At 47.3% G+C, this 21151-nt stretch overlaps 1 protein-coding gene across 1 annotated transcript in view; it reads right to left on the bottom strand.

Annotated features, from left to right (window-relative positions):
- Positions 1-21151, bottom strand: part of FGD1 (FYVE, RhoGEF and PH domain containing 1) — a 45611-nt gene that overhangs the window by 1172 nt on the left and 23288 nt on the right. Inside the window, exons 6-17 of the mRNA XM_063083295.1 lie at positions 16874-17022; positions 15403-15559; positions 15158-15296; positions 8402-8460; positions 8110-8256; positions 7606-7698; positions 7392-7471; positions 3027-3057; positions 2424-2525; positions 1929-2054; positions 1591-1752; positions 377-520 (exon numbers count right to left, since the gene is read on the bottom strand). Of these exons, the coding sequence (XP_062939365.1) occupies positions 377-520; positions 1591-1752; positions 1929-2054; positions 2424-2525; positions 3027-3057; positions 7392-7471; positions 7606-7698; positions 8110-8256; positions 8402-8460; positions 15158-15296; positions 15403-15559; positions 16874-17022 (1389 nt within the window). The remainder of the gene's footprint in view (positions 1-376; positions 521-1590; positions 1753-1928; positions 2055-2423; positions 2526-3026; positions 3058-7391; positions 7472-7605; positions 7699-8109; positions 8257-8401; positions 8461-15157; positions 15297-15402; positions 15560-16873; positions 17023-21151) is intronic.

The following is a 21151-nucleotide window of genomic DNA, read 5'->3' as shown; positions in this document are numbered from 1 at the left end:
AACTGGGGCTAGAATGCGGGCTGGTTCAAATACCTGTCTCCTCCCAAACCCTAAAGCAGCTGGGTTAGTCTCTTTAGCAAATGTTTTCAGGCCCTTGTCTGGCCTACTGCCCCTACCTACAAGCCCTTCCCCACTCCAAGTTGGACCTAGCAGTGTCCCGTCTCCACTCTTGCTTCTTTCAGGAAGCCAGCTCCCCCAACCCAGTGTTCCCTACATACCTTGGTCCACAATCACTCCTTGTCTCTAGAGATTTCCTCTTAGGTACAGCGAGGCTCACCCTATCCTCCAAGGCCAAGGAGGGGTCAAGGACTGGAGGGAAGGGAGCTGGCTGGCTTTGCCAGGTGGCTGAAAGGACCCAAGGGAGTAGGATGCACACCTGAGGGGCTCCATAGATGTACAGTACCAAGGGTTCATTCTCAGGGACCACGAACCATGCCTTGTGCCATCCTTTACCACCCTTCTCCATGTAGTGCAGGAAGCTGCAGATGACGCTGTTCTCTGCAGCCACCGAAGCCTGTTTCTGTGGCCAGAGAGATGGGGGCATCAGTGTTAACAGAGGCCTAGCCTGGCTCTCACCCTCCACAATGTAGGGATTGCTATTTCCATGTCTCAGATGAAGACGCTGAAGCTCAGGAGGCAGGAGTGATTTGCCCAGCGTCACCCAATGAGAGTCAAAGCCAGGCTTGTCTGCCTGAGACCATGGTTGCTATCTCTAAGAGTCAGTGAAAGGGGTGTACAGATCTCAGTGGGGGCATCTAAATGTTAGACAGGCATTCTTTCTTAGTTCATTTATTCTTCAAGTCATTCACACATTTATGCCTCACCTTTTCTTCATCTTTTGTCACACATCCATTCCCTATGCTAGCAAGAGGCAATCTAGCATCGTAGTTAAGGGGTTCAGTGGGTGGTTAATGTAGAATTAATGTTAAATTCTGGCTCAGAATCCCAGCTATAGATGAAAATGTATTGACTCGAAAGGAATGCACAGTGGGCTGTTGTGAGGATTAAATGAATTAATATATGCAAAGCATTTAGAATAGCTCCTGGCACAGAGTAAGTGCTCTTTAAGTGTTAGATAAATACCTCCATTTGTTTAAATAAGAAAACCCAAAATGTGTGTATGCACACACCTAGAAAGATAGGAAGGATAAGTGTTAATAGTGGTAACTTCTGGGTAGAAGGCATATGGTGTATTTTTTGTTCATATTGTCCTACTTATCTTACTTTGTAATAAGAAAAGGCATTTTGTTAATTTAAAGAAATGCCAGCTCTGTCACTCATTGGCTGTGTAACTTTGGTACTGGCGAATAACCTCTCTGGGCCTCAGTTTCCTCATTTGTAAAATAGAGATAATAATTGCATGGGCCATTAATACTGTGAGAATTAAATGTCTAAAGCACTTCAATAATATTACTGTTTTTCATTCACTCTTGCACTCATTTCACTCACTTCAAGCCTGGGTCACTTGACCAGTGTATGCACACAGCACCCTACTGTTTCAGAGATGCCCAGGCCTCCTCAGTCACACTGGGTAGGGGGCTGGGGCCTATTTGGTTGCTGTGGAAGTATTAGTTGGGGCCTGGCTCTTACCTCCAGGATGGACCTCCGGCGCTGGGGTGTATGCTGGCTGCAGGCTGGACTGCTCCCGGACACCCCATGCAAGGCCACGTAGCAGTCAGTGCACACACGGTTGGAACGGTTGTTGTCATAGATGAGGCGAGCCCGGAACTCGGAGCACTTCCCACAAACCACCTGGGGTGGCAAGTGGGCAAGAGCAGCCTGATTCCAGTGGGCCTTCCCCTTCAGTGTACCAACTCCCACAGTAGACTTGTGACCTCCTCCCACTCGGAGGGTATCCACTCAGAAGTGGGCCTTTGGGCCATCAGCCTGTCCCCTCCCTAGCTGTGCCCCTGCCTCCCAACACTCACATGTCCGCAGGCCTTGCAGTGGTGCCTGCGTTTGGTGATGGAATTGAAGGGCTCCTGGCAGCGCATGCACATGGTGACTTCCTTTTCCCGGATAGGCGTAGGAGCCCGCTTCCCAAGATCCATGTTCTGGGGGAAGGGCCAGGTCCCAGATCAGAGATAGCTACTCCCCAACCCAGTCCAGCCAGCCCTTGCCCCTGCCCCAAGGCTTGGACCATCATCGGGGGAGAGGGGGACCGAGCAGCAGATACATTCAGTAGACGTGCCTTTGAGTCCTGGCTCTACTCCTGTCTCACTGTGCGACTGAAGACAAGTCACTTTTACTTTCTGGGCCTCAGTTTCCCCAATGATTTCTCTGTGGCCCTACCAACAGAAGACTATGCTTCTGAGGTCATGAACTGCCTCTCTGGGAAGGGGAGAGTATCATCACAAGGTCAGGTGGAGACTTGGAGGTCTGGAAGGGGTCCCAGTGCAGGGAGAGAGAATGGAGACTCTTACTGGAGAGTTGGGGGGGGTGTCTTCATCTTCCCTGTTCGTTGAGTTCAACAGTTTGAAGGTCTCCAGCGTCTGTTCATGCTTCAGGAGGGTGGAGTTGATGGCCTGGGGAGGAGGTGTAAGAAATGACAGGTGAGATCACCCCACAAACCACCTATTTCCATCCTCACCTCACATTCCTGTGCCATAGCCTGGAGTAAGAAAAGTTAGGGTGTAGGCCCAGCTCTGCCCCTGCTAGGTGTATGGCCTTGAGCAAGTCCCTTCCCAAATCCATGTCTCAGTCTTATAACTGTAAAATGGAGCAGTGGCTGAAAAATCTCAGGTGGCCTTCCTGGCCCCTGTCTGGGCTTAAGGTTTTACAGGGCTTGACTCACTGGGATTATACCCTCAGAAGAACCAGCTTTCTGAAAGAAGAGTTTATGAATTTCTGCTTAACCTCTGGACCTTAGTTTGCTTATCTGTAAAATGGAGATAATAAAATTTGCTGGAAGGCAGGTGTCCAGGCCCATGTGATCAGATGTATCTTTTTGGGGAGAGTCCACCAATCCCTAGGAGACCTATTAATACTCTTCCTGCCCCCTACCACAAAGTCTTCTTGGACGTTACCTGGACCCAGTCTTTCTTCTCCTCCTCAGTCCTTGGGGGGAAACAAGAAAGATGTTGGGTTAGGCAGGCCGATAAAAAGCAACCGGAGTAGTAAAGAACAGATGTTTTGGAGTCAGACCTGGGTTTGACTCTCTGCTTCTTCATTTATTAATTGTGTGACCTTGGGTGAGTCACTTCACCTGTCTGGGTTTATTTATTCAACAATTCCAGACCCTGTGCTAGGAACTTGGGCCTCAGAGAGGACTCTGCCCTCAAGCAGCTCATGATCTAGTAGAGGTGACAGACAGGGACAATTCAGAGAAATCAGTGCTATGACAGGGTGAAATAGGGCTGAAGAGCCCAGAGGAGGGGACCTGCCCCAGCCTGAAGTTTAGATGGTGGCTTTTAAGGAGCCACCTCAAGGAAGTGCTAGGCCTCAGGTAGAGGGGTAAGGGTGAAGTGTGTGTGAGAAAGAGTATGGAACATATAAGAAACCACATCAATAATTCCCCATTGCTGGGATGTCAAGTTTGAGAAAGGAGGGCAGTAGTTTATTTATTTATTTTCATTTGTGAAATGGAGATCATGATTATCACTCTCTGGGTTGTTCTGAGCTGTAACTGAGGTGACATGTGTAAAGTTCCCAGCACAATGGCTGGTATGCTAGCTGCTCAATCAGTGTGAATTCCCCTTTCCTTTGCCTTCCTTCCCTGACTCTCCCATCAGCCCTGTAGTCTCCAAGGCCTTTCCCCTGACATAGCCTTATCAACTGCTCACTGGGAATAGGACCCCAGCCTCTTTGCTGTCTCCCATCTGGTCTCTTCTAATTTCCTTCCAAGGGCTAGCCAGTTAGCTCAGTTGGTTAGAGCACAGCCTTGTAACACCAAGGTCAAGGGTTCATTCAGTTCCCCGTACCAGCCAGCCACCAAAAAAAAAAAAAATCCTCATTACAGATATGCTGGGTTCAGACACTAACTTCCTTCCACATCCACAATCCAGACATCAAGAGTATCTTTCTAATATGAAAGTCTAGGCTCAATTGGTTAGAGTGTGGTGCTGATAAGACCAAGGTCCAGAGTTCAATTCCTGTACCGGTCAGCCACCAAAAAAAAAGTCTGACTACATCCTTAGAACCATTTCATGAAAAATTAAGGATGTGCGTCAATATTTAGCTACAAGAATGTCCACTGCAATGCTATTTATTATACTGAAAAATTAGAAGCAGCTCATAAGTGTCCAACAACAGGGAATCAGGGGAAAAAAATGATCCTACATCACTACTGCAAGAAAACAATAATGATGTAGAAAGATGTTTATAATACATTAAATGAAAAGAACATACACAAAACATATTTAATATCCCACTTTTTTTTTTTTTTTGGCAGTTGGCAAGTACTGGGAATCTGAACCTTTGACCTCAGTGCACTTTTGTTTAAAATATTTATGTGACATTTCTCAAAACTCATCCATAGTACACTTAAGACCTATGCATATCACTGTATGAAAATTTTGCCTCAAGAAAAGTGGGGAGGCTTAAACAAATATTGAATTCTAGTTAATGATTTGCATGCTAGACTCTTGAAGGGTGATGTGTAGTGATGTCTGCAAATTATTTTGAAATGCATTTAAAAAATCTGATGAATTGGTGGATGGATAAAAGGATAGATATGTGATATAGTAAATAGAGTGCAATGTTAACACTTGGAGAATCTAAATGGTGGGTTTATGGGTGTTCATTATATAATTCTTTCAACTTTTCTGTATTTTGGAAAACTGTCATAATAAAATGTGGAAAGCAAAGGTCTGAAAGGGGTTCTGACAACATAACATGGATTATTTCAGGGTGATTAGGTTCCTAGGGGGGTTTTACTTTATTCTGATGCATTCTTTTAAAAAATTATTTCTTATTTATCTATATTTTCTAATTTATAATTTATTTGCAATGAACAAGTGTTGCTTTTGATTTATAAGAGCCACAATCGTGTTTGTGGCCATTCATACTGAAGTATATAGGGGTGAAGTGTCATGATATTTGTAATTTATTTCAAAATGATTCAGCAAAAGACACGTATGGCAAAACGTCAGTAGTTGTTGACTCAAATCAATGGTTCTAAACCCTGGTGTACATATTAAAATCACCTGGGGAGTTTTTAAAACTCCTTGTGTTCAGATTATACCCCAGACCAATTAAAATAGAATATCTGAGGGTGGGTCCCAGGCATCAGTATTTTTTTAAGCTCCTCATTTGAATTCAAGACTCACTAAGGTTGAGAACCAGTTGTCTAAGTTGTAGGCATACGGATACTTGTTGCACTTCTACTTTTATGTGTATTTGAGAATTTTCATTTAAATAAACCTTTAAGGGCAATAAAAGTGATTGCAAAGCGAACCCTCCATGCCTTCCCACTGCCACTAGGAGGAAACCCTACACTGCTTGGCAGCCCCCTCCCTCTCTGCAGACGTTTCGCTGTCACGTGGCTTGTCACTCCTACAGACGTGCTCTGTTTCCCCTGCTGCAGGCCTCCGTGAGGTCTGTCTCCCTGAGCTTCAAGACCCAACTGCTAGCTCGCTTCATCCTCCAAGAGGACGCCCTCTAGCCCACATTCATCTCTCTCTCCGACCTCCATGCAGTCCCAGCCAGTCATTTTTCACTTCCTCACAGCCAATCAGAAGCTGGTCATCCATTGATGTGCATCCATTCTCCTGCCCTGTGACCTTGATACCTTTTCACCTGTGCCCTCAGAAGGCAACACGGACAGTGGTTAGGAACGTGCACTCCTGGGCTAGACAGCCTGAGTGTTGATCCCAGCTCTGTTTCTTTTTAGCTGTGGGATCTTGGGCAATGTGCATAACTATTCTGTGCTTCAGTTTCCTCATCTGTAAAATGAGTTGATGGTAACAGTAGCTACTTCATGGGTTGTTGTAAGGATTCAACTAGTCAATTTAAACTTGAATTGTTTAAGTTAAAATTAATGGAGGGCTGGCTGATTAGCTCAGTTGGTTACAGCATGGTGTTATAACATCAAGGTTAAGGGATCGGATCCCCTTACTGGCCAGTTGCCAAAAACAAAAATAAAAAAACCTTAAAAATTAATGGAAAACAGTACCTGGAACATTTCACATTCACGAAATGTGAGCTATTATACTTGTCCAAGTAGAGGATGGATATGAAAGCCCATCTGGTAAATGGCTGGGTATTTTATCCATGTCACTATTTTTTTTTTTTTTTTTTTTAAAAGATGACCGGTAAGGGGATCTCAACCCTTGGCCTGGTGTTGTCAGCACCACGTTCAGCCAGTGAGCAAACCGGCCATCCCTATATAGGATCCGAACCCGTGGCCTTGGTGTTATCAGCACCACACTCTACCGAGTGAGCCACGGGCCGGCCCTCATGTCACTATTTAAAAATTTTTATTATGAAAAATTTCAAGCATACAGAAAAGTAGACAGGATAGCACAAGTATAATAAATATATACTCTCTATATAGATGCAAAAATTTTTAATATTTTGCCATATTCACTTTATATATATGTGTATATACAAGGGGTCTTCAAAACGTTCATGGGAAAATTCATATTATCTGTTAATTCCATCTTTCCAAGAACCTTTTGAAGTATCCTCACGTATGTATGTATACATGTGTATGTAGATGTATGTATATATAAGTGTGTGTATGTAAACGTATTTTTTGAGTGATGAACCATTTTAAAGTAAATTATAGATATCGTGATACTAAATCCTGAGCATGTATCACTGAAAAACAAGGCCATTTTACGAGGGGTCTTCAAAAAGTTCATGGAAAGATTAGTATTATCTTAATTCTATTTTTCCATGAACTTTTGGAAGTACCCTTGTATAACCACCATACCATTATCACACCTAAGAAAGTTAGCAATAATTCCCCAATATTTAATGTTCAGTTCACATTCAAATTTTCCCTATTGCCCCACAAATGTCTTTTAGGGATTTTCCCAAACCGAGCTCCTATCATGGACCAAGCATTGCATTTGGTTGTTATTTCTCTTAAGTCTCTGAATCTACAATAAACTATATGTGGTGCTGTTATTCATGTTAGGATTAGTATACCACTCTTCCCTGTCCTCTAACAAAACTAACCAGAAGAAATTCTTGTTTTAATCAGGGAGAGCTCATTCTCCAAAAGGCCCTCCTACCAGGAGTGCCACCTTTCCCCACATCATGAAGTATTCACCCTGAGTCCAAATGGCATCGAGCCCTTGGGGATCGCCCCTGCCACTGAAGAGCAAGCCTGCATCTTTGGGGAAAGGTCCCCACCCTTTTTCTGGAACAATCTCTGAGCCTGGAATGACTCGGCATATCTGAAGGAAAGAGGGGGCTAGGCGGAAGGCAAAGACAAGGACTAGTACCTGGCCTGGAGCTCCAGAGAACGCTGCTTTCCTGATACCAGGAAGGTCCGAGGCAGATTGAGGTTGGAGCTCTCCTTTAGCTGAATGGAGGGAGAAAGGGGCGTGGTGAGGCCTACTGAACTCCACAGACTTGGGGTCAAATCAAACATGCCCTTGTTCCTCCCAACACCAAGGCCCCATTCCAGGTTTCCATTTCCCACCTCCTGGTGCTCACCTCCATGCCATCTACATCAATGCGTGCCCGCACACTAAACTTCTGGCCAAGGAGCCGCAGCCTGGGCACGCAGTAAAGGAGGCGGTCGTTGAACTAGGAAGGAAAAGGTTTGGGATATAAGTGCAGGGGACCTAGTGGGGATGTGGCCCAGCTCCCTACCCTTATGGGACTCCTGAAGCTTTAGTGCTGAAGACTCAGGCAACAGATGGAGAAAAGACAGCCCAGATTAGGCACAGGGGTAGCAAGGAAAGAGACCAGGCATGGGAGTCACTTCCTAGTGGGTGACCTTGGGCAAGTCACTACTCCCTAAGTCTTAGTTACCTCTAAAGTAGAAAAGTTTTCTCTAAAGTAGAGAAAAAATTCCTAGCATAGGTAGTGAAAATACAATGAGTTACTGGAGGAAAGAATGGCTAGCAGGAAGTACAGTCTTGAGTGAGTACCAGGTCAATGTGTGTGTATGGGAGGGGGGTATGGCCCACCCACAACCCCATACCTGGTACTTACTAGTATGAGGTATCGGTCTTGAGTGGTCCCATTCTTTGCTGACAGTTTAAGGATGTGGCCTTCTTTTATGAGCTCTTTGGTGGGGCTGACAATGTCCTCCTCACCCCCTAATAGCTCATATACCTTCAGCAGCTTGTGCATTCGCTCCTGGTAGGAGACAGTGAGCAAAAGGCAGGGTTTGGGGTGCCAGCCTCCTGTCAGATGCCCCCACAAGTTGCAAGCCCCCCACCCCAGGACAGAGACACCACAGGTGGGTGGCCAAGGAAGGGCAGGGGCTAGAAGGACCACTTACCATTTTGCGGATGGCAGCATTAGAGTGCTCTGCTGCTGTGGCTATCAGCTCCAGAGACTCTATGGGCACAGAGAGGTGAGGTCAGATGGGGGACAGACAGAGAGGAGGCTCTTGGGGGCTTCTTTCCTCCCTGAATATCTCTCCTAGCCTGGCCATACCCTCCCCATCCCAGAAAGCACCAGCATCAAAGATGTCCATAGCAACATCATTTAAAATCAGAAACTGTCTCAATTAATGCCACAATAGCAGACTCACAATATATGGAATAGCTGGTAGCCAATAAAACACAAGCTTGCCAAGATTATTATTACCATTAATAATAAAACCAATAATAGTTCCTTATGCAACTGGAAGGAAACATACCCATGTTTAACAAGTTGTCTCTGGAAGATGGGATTATTGGTGGTTTTTATTGTCTTCTTTAGATTTTTCTGTATTTTCCATATTTTTGACAAAGAACATGTATTATTTTTATAATCAGAGGAAAGTCATATAAAGAAACAAAGAGATGATCCTATTCTTTGTCTCAATAATTCTGATTATAGTTATGTATGCCAAGAAAATACATGTTCTGTGCACAAATACACTTTCACTGCAGTGGTGTTTACAACAGTACCAAACCGGAAACAAAATGTCCAACTGTAGGAATTCGTTTAAATACATTTGGTGCATCCATATGATGAAATATTAAAAAAAACCCTTTATAAGCGATACTTGTGTAAAGTTTTTAATAATCTGGGAAATGCTCAGGGTATTTTAAGAAAAGAATACAAACTTGTATATACAGAATGATCTCATTTTTGTAAATACACATGTCTAAAAAACACCAGGAAGAATATATGTCAAAATGTTCATCTCAGTGGCTCAGAACACAGGTGATTTTTTTTCCTACTTCTTTTGCCTTTTCTGTACTTTCCATATTTCCTGTAGTGACCAGGTATCATCAAGAACAAACCTTACCAAGCCAAGGGTTAAGATTCCCTTACCGGTCATCTTTTAAAGAAGAAAAAAAAAAAAAAAAAAAAAAAAACCTTAAATGAATTCCTATATATCTCCACATGCTAACAAAACCCGCCCATGCTTAAGGCCTGGCCGCAGCTTCACTGAACACACTGTACATGATGAATTTCCTCACTTAGAAGATATGCCTGTCCTGGAGGACCGCAGGGGCTTCTGAAGGGGGCCCATTTGGTTGGCAAACCAAGTCTTGTTTCCCCAGGAGACTGTCTCTCCATGACCAAGTTTTGGTGCTCAAGAAAATCTGTGGCCCCTGTCCCAGCTCAGGCCTCCACATGCCTTTCAGGTGCCAGGTCAAATCTGCAACCCTTCTTCCCTGGCTACCAGAAGGAGCTTTCTCACACACAGCTTACTGTCACTCCTCTGCTCTCATCTGCCAATGGCCTCCCTGTGCCTGCAGGGTAAAGACCCAGCTCTTTAGCCCGGCATTCAAAGCCCTTAGTGGTCTGGCTTCTGCTGATTGCTCCAGCTTCCTCCACGTGCAACTCCCTACATACGTCTTGTCTTGCTCCATCTGGCCAACCACTGCTCGGTCTCGGATTCAGCTCACCTCCTCCAGTAAGCCTGCTCTGAGTTCTCAGGCTGGGTTAGGAACCTGTCTGGGTTCCTACATTCCCATTTGCTCCCTTCTGTCCCACTAGTCATACTGTGTGCTTGTCGCACATTTATATATACATTTATATATCTGCATCTATATCTCTAAGACAAGGTCAAGTTCCTACCACCCTCTCCAGGGCTCTCCAACAGACGCTTTATATAAATCAGCTCTTTCAATCCTCACAACAACCCTGTGAGATAGGTGTGATTGTGTTCCATTTGTCTAATGAGGAAACCAAGACTCAGAGAGAAGGCGGCCTCCCTGGGTTGTCTATCTGGGAGGCGGCAGAGTTGGCATTAGAGCTGGGGCTGATCTCCTAGCTGTCTTCTCTCCTATATATTGTGCATCTCCCCTACCCCAGGGCAGGGAGCAGGCTGGGTGGTTGTAGTGGACTGAATTATGTCCCCCCAAAACTCACCGAAGCTTGAATTGTGTCCCCCAAGTTTATGTATTAGAATCTTAGCCCCCACTGTGACTGTTAAGAGGGTGGGAAATCTCATTGTGGTAATTGAAAGCTGTAGCCGTGAAGAGGTGATTGGATTGTAGGACCATGCCATAGTGAATAGTTTAAAAATGGTAGTCAGGGGCATGGTTCTGAGGGCTTTGAAAGAAGAGGAAAATCTGTGTTTCTTGCTCTCTCTGCTCTCTCTGCTTCCACCATCTTGCAATTGAGACCCATAGGTCACTGTTGCCACCACCGGATGGACTTTGGACTTCTCAGCCTCAGAAACTGTAAGCAATAAATTTCTTTTTCTTTATAAATCACCCAGCTCCATGTATTCTGTTATAAGCAACGCAAATGTACTAATACAGTGGTGGAGGTAAGGGGTGCCCAGGGAAGGGGACAGGAAGAAGATTCTGGCAAGCTAAGGGCACATAAGCTCAGGGTTGTGTAGGCTGCAAAGCTCAGGTTGGAGGCTTTGCCATAGGGAGCTCTGTCTGGAGGTGACTTGTGTGGGGTATAGACTGGCACTTCCAGGAGTCCAGTGTATGCACGCTCTGTCTGAGGGTTCAGTGTAGGGATGTCAGTCTAGGATTTCACTTGGGGGTTTAGATTAGGGAGTACAGTTTGAGGAGCCTGGTGTGGGGGCTTGGTCTGGAAGCTTTGGTGGGGCCTGGTCTGGACTTGGCAGTCTGGGATCTTGATTTGCAGTTTAGTCTTGGGTTCAGTGAAGGCAGCTAAGGCCAGGAGTTCTAGCTAGCCTGGTTGGGGGAACTCAGTATAGGGTCCAGGCTCTAGAGTTCAGTATGGGAAGGGAAAGTGGGTGAGTCAGTCTGGGGAACCAGAGGTATGATTCAGTGGGGCTCAGACCTGGAGCCACTTTCTGGGACTCAGCCTGGGGATTTTAGTCTGAGGGGTAAAAAACAGGGAGCTCAGCTTAGGATCTTGGGCTGGCTCTCATTCAGAGATTCTCATTCTGAGCAGCTCAGAAAACCAGACTGGGAAGTTCTTTCTGTGAATTTCATCTTTGGGCTCAGTGTGGGGAGCTCAGTCTAGGAAGCTCTATTAGGGGAGCTCAGTTGGCCAAGCTCAAGCTCTGAGGCTCATTCTAGGGGCTCGGATAGGGTTGGGATTGGTACGAAACAGGAAGCTAAGTTTGGTAAGTTCAATTAGAGCACTGATTTTAGGGAAATTCAGTATGGAAGGTATTAGCCAGAGCATTCAGTAATAAAAACAGCTAACCTTTATTGAGCCTTTACTATGTGCCGGGCACTGTGCTAAAAGCTTTACCTAGATTATCTTATTTATCCTCAAAAGAACCCTATGAGGTAGGTATCATTATCATCCCCATTCTACATGTGAGGAAACTGAGGCTGAGAGGCTAAGCAAATTGCCTAAGGACACACAGTTGATAAAAGGGACTCTATCTGGGGCCCAGCGTAGGGGGTTTACTTGGGGGTCCAGTCCAGGGAGCTCATTTGTGGAATTTCCATCTGGGAATGTCATACTGGGGATCCAGTGGGGAAGTAAAATTGCAGAAGTGAGTCCTGGGAGCTCAATGTGGACATGTAATTCTGTCGGGCTCTGAGTGCAGAAATGAGACAGGAGGCTCCTTCTGGGGACCCCAGTTAGACCAGTATAAAATGTGGAGACTCAGTATGGCAGTAAAGTGCCCTTCTTGAGTCTCAGTATAGGGCCCAGTCTGGAGACCTCAGTCTATTGGACTCAGTCTGGGAATCTCAAATCGTGAACCCAAGTCTGGGAGACAGAAAATAGGTGGTTCAGTCTGGGAGAAGTCAGTCTGGGAGCTGAAACTCTGAAGATCAGACTAGGCACTTAGCCTGAGTGGCTTAATTTGGGGGACAATCTAGGGCATTAGTCTGAGAGCTCAGTGAGGGTTTCTCAATCTGGTGGATAGAAAATTTTGTTCTTCAATCTGGGGGACTTGAGCTAGGGAGAACATAGTCTGGAATCTGTTGGGAGCTCAGTCTAGGTTGCTCAATTTCAGGGTTCCCTCTGGGATTCACACTGGGAAATTGTGGGAATTAGTCTGAGGGCTCAGTGGGGTTTCAGTCCATGGGATGCACCTGGAGATTGTCTTTTGGGCTCAGGCTGGAAGTTTCAGTCTGAGGAACAGTAAATGGGAGGATTAATCTAGAGTGTTGAGTTTGGCAATACCCATCTATATAGAATGGTGACCCAGGAGATCACACTGGGAAGCTCTTTTGGGGGAATCTCACTCTGGGACCTCAGGCTAAGGGCTTTGATTGGGAACCTGCTCTCAGGGCTCAGGGTGGAGAGAGCATTCCGGAGGCCCTGTCTGGGGATCTCAGTTCAAGAAACCAGTGTGGAGATCTGTAACTGGGACCGTAGAGTGGGCTTTGAGGGCTCAGGTTGGAGATGTCAGTCCACGGGGCTCATTCCAGGGAATCAGTCTGAAAGGCTCTTTCTAGAGTTTTAGGTTATGTAGCTCACCCAGGCACCACAGTGGGAGCTCTTATTTGGGGGAAGGAATCTGGTACTTAGTCTGCAGATATCGGTTTGTAGAGCTCAGCTATCAAGCTTTCTAGGGGCTTAGCTCTTTCTAGAGGTCCAGGCTCAGTAGCAAAGTGCCCCATCTGGTGGGGTGGAAGCGGCTCAGTTTGGGAAGTGGACACAGCAGTGGACACAACTGTCTGCTCCACATTCTTGTGGCTTCCAGGACTCCACTTTTTCAGGTTTTCCTCTTACCTTTAGGGCTGCTCCTTCTAAGTCTCCTTTACCAATTCCACCTCCTGGAGCTTTGTCCTTGGCTCCCTTTTCTCCTCCATTTACACTCACTCCTTTTGGTGATCTTGGCCAGCCCCATGGCTTTGAATACTATGTGCTAATGACATCCAAATTTCTCTCCCTGGAATTTCAGACTCATCGAACTTCCTAACTGGTAGCTCACTTTGAACATGTCCAAAAGCAAACACCTGAGCTCATTTCAGGAACCATCACTACCAGCCAAAAACCTTCAAATTATTCTTGATTCTTTCTCCCAAGCCCTGCATCCACTCCATCCTAGTCCTTTCAGTGCTACTTCCAAATAGAATATATCCTGAATCCAACCATTTTTCAACACTTCCACTGCTACTATCCTCATCCAAGCCAAATTTTTTCACTTAGATTATTGCAAAAGTCTTCTAACTGATCTCTCGGCTCCCTCTCTTGCTCCTCAAGTAACCCAGATCAAAACCTTCCCATTACTAGCCAGCTGCCAAAAAAAAAAAAAAAAAAAAAAAAAAAAAACCCACAAAAAGCAAAAACCAAAACCTTCCCATGGCTACCCATTATGCTCAGAATAAAATCCATCTCCTTATCTTGGCCTTCAAATTCTTGCTCTTCTCTCCAACTCCATTTCTATCATTCCACCCTCACTTGTCATGTTTGGGTCACACTGGCCCTCTTGTTGGTCCAGAGATATGCAAGCTGCCTGCCTCCCCCAATCTCTCTCCTGCCTTGGGGACTCTGCACCTGTTGTTGCCTCTGCCTGGAACGTGCTCCTCCCCAATCAGTACATAGCTACCTTCTTGTTATTCAGGTTTTGACTCAAATGTCTTCTATTCAGAGAGGCCACCCAATCTAAAGTAGGCTCCCCAGTCACTGTCATATCACCCTATTCTAATTCTCTGAATTACATTCAGCATCTATATAATATCCTGCATATTTATTACTTTTGTTTATTGACTCTCTCTCCAACTAGAATATATGCTCCCTGAGGTCAAGGATCTTGTCTGTTTCATTTACCTCCATATCCTCAGTGCCTAGAACAATGCACAGAACACTGAAGTGCTCAGTAAGTAACTGTTAAGTTAATGAATGAATAACAATCTGAGGAAGAGAAAATGGGGTAGACTCTGAGGAGCTCTATCTTGAGTGTGACCCTATTGGGGGTGAAGCTGATACTGAAGGAATCTGAATGAAAGACTTTTCTAATGGTTCAGTGTGTAAGGACTCAGTCTGGGAGGGGGTATCTCAACCTAGAGATCCAAATCTGAGAGGTAGGAAATATGGGGTCCAGTCTGGGGTGCTCAGTTTTGGAGAGGTAATTTTGTGGGGCTCTGATCAGACTTGGAGGTTCTTTTGGGAGGTTCATTCTGGGTAGTGGATGGTGCACATGAAGCGGAGTTCTAAATCTGGAGGATGGAAAATCAGGAGCTCTATGAGACCTGGCTCTTTCTAGGGAGCTCAGCCATGGAGATTCAGTAAAGAGGGCTGGGCCTAAGGGGATTGATCTGGGCTCTCAGTCTGATAGCTCAGTCCCTGGGGGGTTCAGGCTCAGTTTCATTTCATACTTGGTACAACTTAATTCAGGGATGAGTCTAGGGGTCAACCTTGGGGTCTTGGCCTAGGAAATGAATGGTTCCCTTTAGGGGATCATTCTGGGCATGCCTGTCAAACTCTGGAGTTCCAGTTGGGAAGTTAAGACTGGGGGAATCCTTCTGAATGTTCTATTTGGATACTAAGGCAGGGCTCTCAACCTGGAGGTTCATCCTGGAGTCTCACTTCAGAGCCTCAAAGTGGGCCTTTCAGTTTGGAGATCCTACTCTGGGATCTCAATCAGGTGGCAATGGAAGGCTGACCTTGTGACTTAAGTCTTGGGGTCCTGACTTGAGGTATGGCCTAGGGCTATTAGTGTGAGGGAGCAGGGCAGGGCCTGGATGCACACACTCACTTTGGGCGTCCTTGCTGTCCGGGGAGCCATGGGGCAGCTTTAATAGATAGTCCTTGAGAAGCAGCTCATAGCGGGGGATGCGCTGCACGGGCTCCAGCATGTGGTGCTGCAATGTCAGGTTGCCACAGGCTTCCTCCTTCTGTGACAGGCAGAAGCAGAGGGGCTCAGGTCTGGCTGCAGACCCCCGACTAGGTCCCTGCAGACCTCTCCTCCCCGGGTCTGCTCCCTCCAGCTTTGCCACTTACCTGCACCTCATGGATGATGACTTTAAACTGGGTGGAGCGCTCTGTCCAGGTGTTGACCAGCTCCACGGCCCGGTCAAAGTTCTTTACATACTCGCCATACATCTTGAGGAAGGGTGCCAACTTCTGCAGGATGTCCCCAATGCGTGGGTAGCGGTCCCTGAGGTGGAAGCAGAGGCTGACATGGCCCTGCTAACCCTTGCCCCCCAGAATCCTCCCCACCAGGTCTCCAACCCCAGGCAGAATACTTTCATCTCAGTCCTGGAAACCCACTTCTCAGCCAGTCTGCTCCTTTGGAAATGCTGCTTACATTATAGACCAATTAGGCCAAGAGGCTTGATCTGAGATCATGGCCTGGGATGCTAACTGTCTCTGCCCTGCTCAAGCATCAAGAATGACACGTCCTGGAGTACCCACCCTGACCTTACTGCAAGAGCCACTTCATATACTGATTATTGATTCCATGCCCAGCCTTGTGCTGGGTGATGCTGGGGACACAGAAATGAATCATATCCAGTTGAGCCCTGAGAAGGTCACTGTCTGGTAGGGGAGGCAAAATGACCAGGCCTGGTCACACTCCTCATCGGTCACAGTCTGATGCAGAAGACAAATAAAGCAGACCTGGTCCCAGCCTTCAGAGGTCACAGGTTGGTGGGGAGATATAGGAACTAGGCTTCATGCCAGTCCTCTATGGTCACGGTCTGGTGAGGCGGACACACTTTATCCTGTGAGTGTGGGGAATGTGGAGAGATGATTTTACGCAGGGAGTGATGTGGTCTGATTGTTGTTTAGAAACAACAATCTGGTGGGTGGTGTAGACTGTAAGGCTGGATTGTAAGAGGAGAACCTGGAGGCTGAGAGATTGCCTACAAACCCTGCCCTTCTGCCTCAGGACTCAGCTCAGGCATTACCTCCTCCCTGAATTCTTCTCTAACCCCTGGGCTAGGCTTGGTTCATTTGTCTGCATTCCCTCAGTCTCCCATTCTCAGCTCTATCATAGCACTGATAATAACAACAGCTGACATTAATTGAGCACTTATTATATACTGGGCACTGTTCCAAGCTCTCTACATGTATCAACTCATTTAATTCTTAAAAAAACCTTACAAGGTAGGCTACTATTACCTCCACTTTATAAATGAGGAAACTGAGGCACAGCAACTAAGAAAACTTGCTCAAAGCTAGCAAGTGGCTGAGCCAGAATTTTTGAAGCCGGCCAATTTGGCTCCTACCCTCACATTCTTGAGGGCATACCATAGAGAGAATAGCATAGCTATTCTCTTGCAATTTTATGAGTCTGGTCTGTGTTCCACATTAGATTGGGAGGGCAAAGAAGACAGAACTTGGGCCTGGTTCTTTCTGTGAAAGTGAGTAAGGGAAGAGGGCAGGCAGAAATAAATCTGTACACATCTTGGCTAGGGCTCAGCAGGCAAGTGGACAGAAGAGCTGGCAGCCTAGGTCTGGGGCCCCTCACCATTCCTCCATGCGCTTCTCTAGCTCAGGCAGCAGGAACTGCTGGTGGAAGCAATAGATGGAGCAGATGTTAGAGAAGATGCCGTGGACAACATCGGCCGGGAAGGAACTGCGGTTCCGAGCTTCTTCCAGCAGCCGGGCACAGAACACCTGTAGGGCAGGGCAGGAGTGCTCAGCCCAGCTGGGCCTGGGGCTTGGCTGGGGAAGGAAGGTGAGGGCAGTGTTTGTGGGCAGCTTTGTGGAGCTTTGGAATCAGCATTGATCTTGAGACTGAGGAGAGAGGGAATGGAGTTAAGGTTATATATGGGATTGGATTTCAGGTTGTTAAGGTTAGGACCTGGAGTTAAGCATTGGAACAATGCGAAGGCAGTATCAGAGTCAAGGTCAAAATTAGATTCAGGGTCAGAGAGAAAGCTGGAATTAGATTCATTCATTAAACAAACATTTTTGAGTGCCTACTGTAAGAACCCAAATGCCCCAAGGGATCACACCGAGGAATGTAAGAACCCAAATGCCCCAAGGGATCACACCCTGATCACATAAGTCCTTATCCGCCACACCCCATCACCCATCGCGGCACTGGTTGCCCTTCTCTTCTGTACTCTCCTTCCCGCCGGAGCGAATTGCACACCAATCAGCTCACCCCAAGCCCCATGCGGTATGCTAAGTAGGGATTGTATTTTAAGCCAATCAGCCTTCCCTAAAAGCCCTATATATATGTGTGTGTGCCGCCTAATAAACGAGCTCTCTCCATGGATCAACAACTGGTGTCAACTCGTCCTTTCATTTGGTGCCAAAACCCGGGACGGAGCTTCTCTCGAGCGGCGACACTTTTCGAATCACAGCAGCAGCACTTTCCAAGTCGCCCCTCGGGAACTCCATCCCGCCAGGACCCACCTCCCTTCCACCGCTCACCATTGACGGTCCACCCTCGTCCATTCTTTTCGGTGCTGGCTCCTTCCACTCACCACCGGCTCATCATTAGGTAAGCCCCCTTTTCTAAAGGGCACCAGCCCTTTTCAGGCTACCACAGGGAGTCTAGATCGTCCGGTAGCCCCTAACGCCCATACCCCACCCCACCACGGTCTTCATGACCACCATAAATTCCCAAACTATAACAGGTTCCAAAGCCCCGGTAAACTTACTTTCATTTTTGGAGGTTAAAAGCCCCATTCTGTTCTCTCCTTCACCCTCCTGTCCACCACTCTCTTCTCTCCACTTCCCGGGTCCGGGACCCAACCAGAAAATCCTGGCGCTAGGTTCCTTCAGGCACCGGGCTTTTGCCCTAGAGAAGTGGAGGTCTGAGTGACGACCCACACCTCCCTTCTCTCCTCCTGGTTCGTACCTGAACCTGCCGGGACTGACGTGACCTACTGGGGACGCCCTCTAGGACCCCGCCTTTCCCAACTGGCTGAAGGATCTGTCCTATCACTAAATCTCTGCCCGATTTCTGTCTAAATTCCCATTAAGAGACCAGAATGGGCGCTTCCTCCTCCTCCCTAGGGGACTCTCCACTTCAATGCCTTCTGAAAAACCTCACCAACCTTTCCCTCAGGCCAGATATTGAGCCCAAACTCCTCACCAAATTCTGTACACAAGATTGGCCTTATTATCCTTTAGATAATCAAAACACATGGCCCCCTGAGGGCACATTAGATCCTAACATTCTACGAGACCTCTTTAACTACTGCCAGTGCCTAAAAAAATGGAAGGAGATACCCTACATCGAGGCTTTTCACCCCTTGGCTCAGAACCCCACCCTCTGCTCCTCCTGTGCTCCCTCTCAAGTCCTTTTAGCCTGTAAACCCTCTTCACAGTCACCCCTTGATTCTTCCACCTTCGACCCTGCTGATGAACCCCCACCCTACCGACCTCCTCCTCCCCCAGTGCCTCCGGCGTCCGCTCCTCCTCCCCCGTCATCCGCGTCACCTTCTGCACCTCCTGCACCATCCACTCCCCCGTCTTTACCCTCCACTACTCCTGACCCACTAAGCCCCCCTTTCACCCGTTCCCGAGGACCTCCCCCCACCCCTTTAACAATTGCCCCACTACGTGAGGTAGCTGGGGCTGAAGGAGTAGTTAGGGTCCATGTTCCCTTTTCCCTAGCTGACCTTACAGAATTAGGAAAAAGACTAGGCTCTTTCTCTACCAACCCTACCACCTACATTAAAGAATTCCAATGGATCCTGCAGGCCTACAGCCTCACACATCATGACATCTTCATGCTCCTAGCCAATACCCTCCTCTCCGAGGAACGCTGCAGGGTCTGGGATACAGCCCAAACCCATGCCACTGACACCCATCGTACCAATCCAGATCACCCGCCAGGCCCCCAAGCAGTCCCAGAACAGGAACCTAATTGGGATTATAACACAGCCCAGGGAATCCAGGCTCGAGACCGTTTTGCCTCTTGCTTAATAATTGGCCTCAGAAAATCGGCTCGCAAGGTCGTCAATTTCCAAAAAATTCAAGAAATTGTCCAAAAAAATGAGGAAACTCCCTCCGAGTTCCTCAATAGATTAACTCAGGCCTTTCAACAATACACTAACTTAGACCCGAACTCAGAAGATGGCCGGCATGTCCTTATGACCTATTTCCTGGCCCAATCCTACCCCGACATTAAAACTAAACTTAAAAAATTAGAGCAGGGTCCTGCAACCCCTCAGACTGAAATCCTGTCAGTGGCCTTCAAGGTTTTTCATAATCGGGAGGAGGAAAACAAAAGGCCGACCACGCCAACTTCCAGATGTTGGCCTGGCTTATCAAACCCCCTGGGCGCCCTCCCACAGCCTCCACCTCTAAGCCTCCACCTGGAGCCTGCTTTAAATGTGGAAAGGAAGGGCATTGGGCAAAGGCTTGCCCCACCCCCAGGCCACCCACCACTCCTTGTCCAAAATGCAAAAAGAAGGGACATTGGGGATCTGATTGTCCCCTCGCCCGAAGGGGTGAGGGACCAACTGCCCCACAGTCCCCCGAACCGTGGACACCACCTATGTTCGGCCTCACTGAGGAGGACTGAAGGAGCCTTGGGCCCTTCCCGACCATCTCTATAACAAAGCAAGAGCCCAGGGAATCCATGGTTGTGGACGGCCACCCAATATCTTCCTCCTGGACAATGGAGCCACCTTTTCGGTCTTAAGGGAATATAAAGGCCCCACCACCTCCAGCAGCTCTCCTATAGTCAGGGTAGGAGGTAAACAAATCTTTCCCCAAAAAACCCCTCTTTTAACCTGCTGCCTTCAAGGCACTCAATCCGTTTTCTCCCATTCCTTTCTAGTCATGCCACAATGCCCCGTCCCCTTGTTGGGTCGGGACATTCTATCACGGCTTCAAGTCTCCATTACTTTGCCCCTGTCCTCTTCCTCTTCCCCCGTTTCCTTCCTCCTACCGCTAGTTCAAGCCCAAGATCCTACTAATTCCACCCCTCCAAAGAAGTCCTTACCCATGCTAACGCACCCTGTTAACTGCACAGTTTGGGACACTGCCAGCCCCGCTCTGGCCCAGTGTTCCCCTGTACACATAAAACTAAAAGACTCCTCCAAATATATTTGTCAGGCTCAGTATCCATTAACCACAACAGCCCTCGTCGGGTTAAGCCCCATCATTCAGGACCTATTAAAAAAGGGGTATCTCCGTCGCACTCGCTCCCCTTTCAATACTCCCATACTCGCTGTAAAAAAACCTAATGGCGCTAACGCTGCTGTCATTCCCATTCACCCCCTTGTATCAAATCCATACACTCTTCTTTCCAAGGTCCCAGCGACCTCTACTCATTTCTCGGTTTTGGACTTAAAGGATGCCTTCTTTTCCATAACCCTGGAAACCGATACTCAGGACATTTTTGCCTTCACATGGACTGACCCCCACTCCCGCCACTCCGAACAACTCACTTGGACGGTCCTGCCACAGGGATTTCTGGATAGCCCTCATATTTTCGGGCAGACCCTAGCACAGGACCTCAAATCTTTTCACTTAAACCATCCAGAGTCCACCTTATTACAATATGTGGACGATCTCCTTCTATGTAGTCCTTCATGGGAACAATCCCAAGCTGACACTTCCCATTTGCTTAACTTCCTAGCAGGTAAGGGATATCGAGTGTCCCCCGCCAAGGCCCAAATCTTCTTGCCGTCTGTAACCTACCTTGGTTTTCTCCTCTCCCTGGGAAGGAAGGAAATCACCCTGGACAGGAAACAGCTTCTTACTGACCTGCCCATCCCCCAAACCAAAACAGAAATCCTATCTTTCCTGGGTCTAGCCGGATATTTCAGAGCATGGA

Source organism: Cynocephalus volans, chromosome X (assembly GCF_027409185.1).
Source record: "Cynocephalus volans isolate mCynVol1 chromosome X, mCynVol1.pri, whole genome shotgun sequence".
In the NCBI taxonomy this organism is placed as follows: Eukaryota; Metazoa; Chordata; class Mammalia; order Dermoptera; family Cynocephalidae; genus Cynocephalus; species Cynocephalus volans.
The sequence above is the reverse complement of the archived record's forward strand: the minus strand, read 5'-3'. Positions and strand labels throughout refer to the sequence as shown.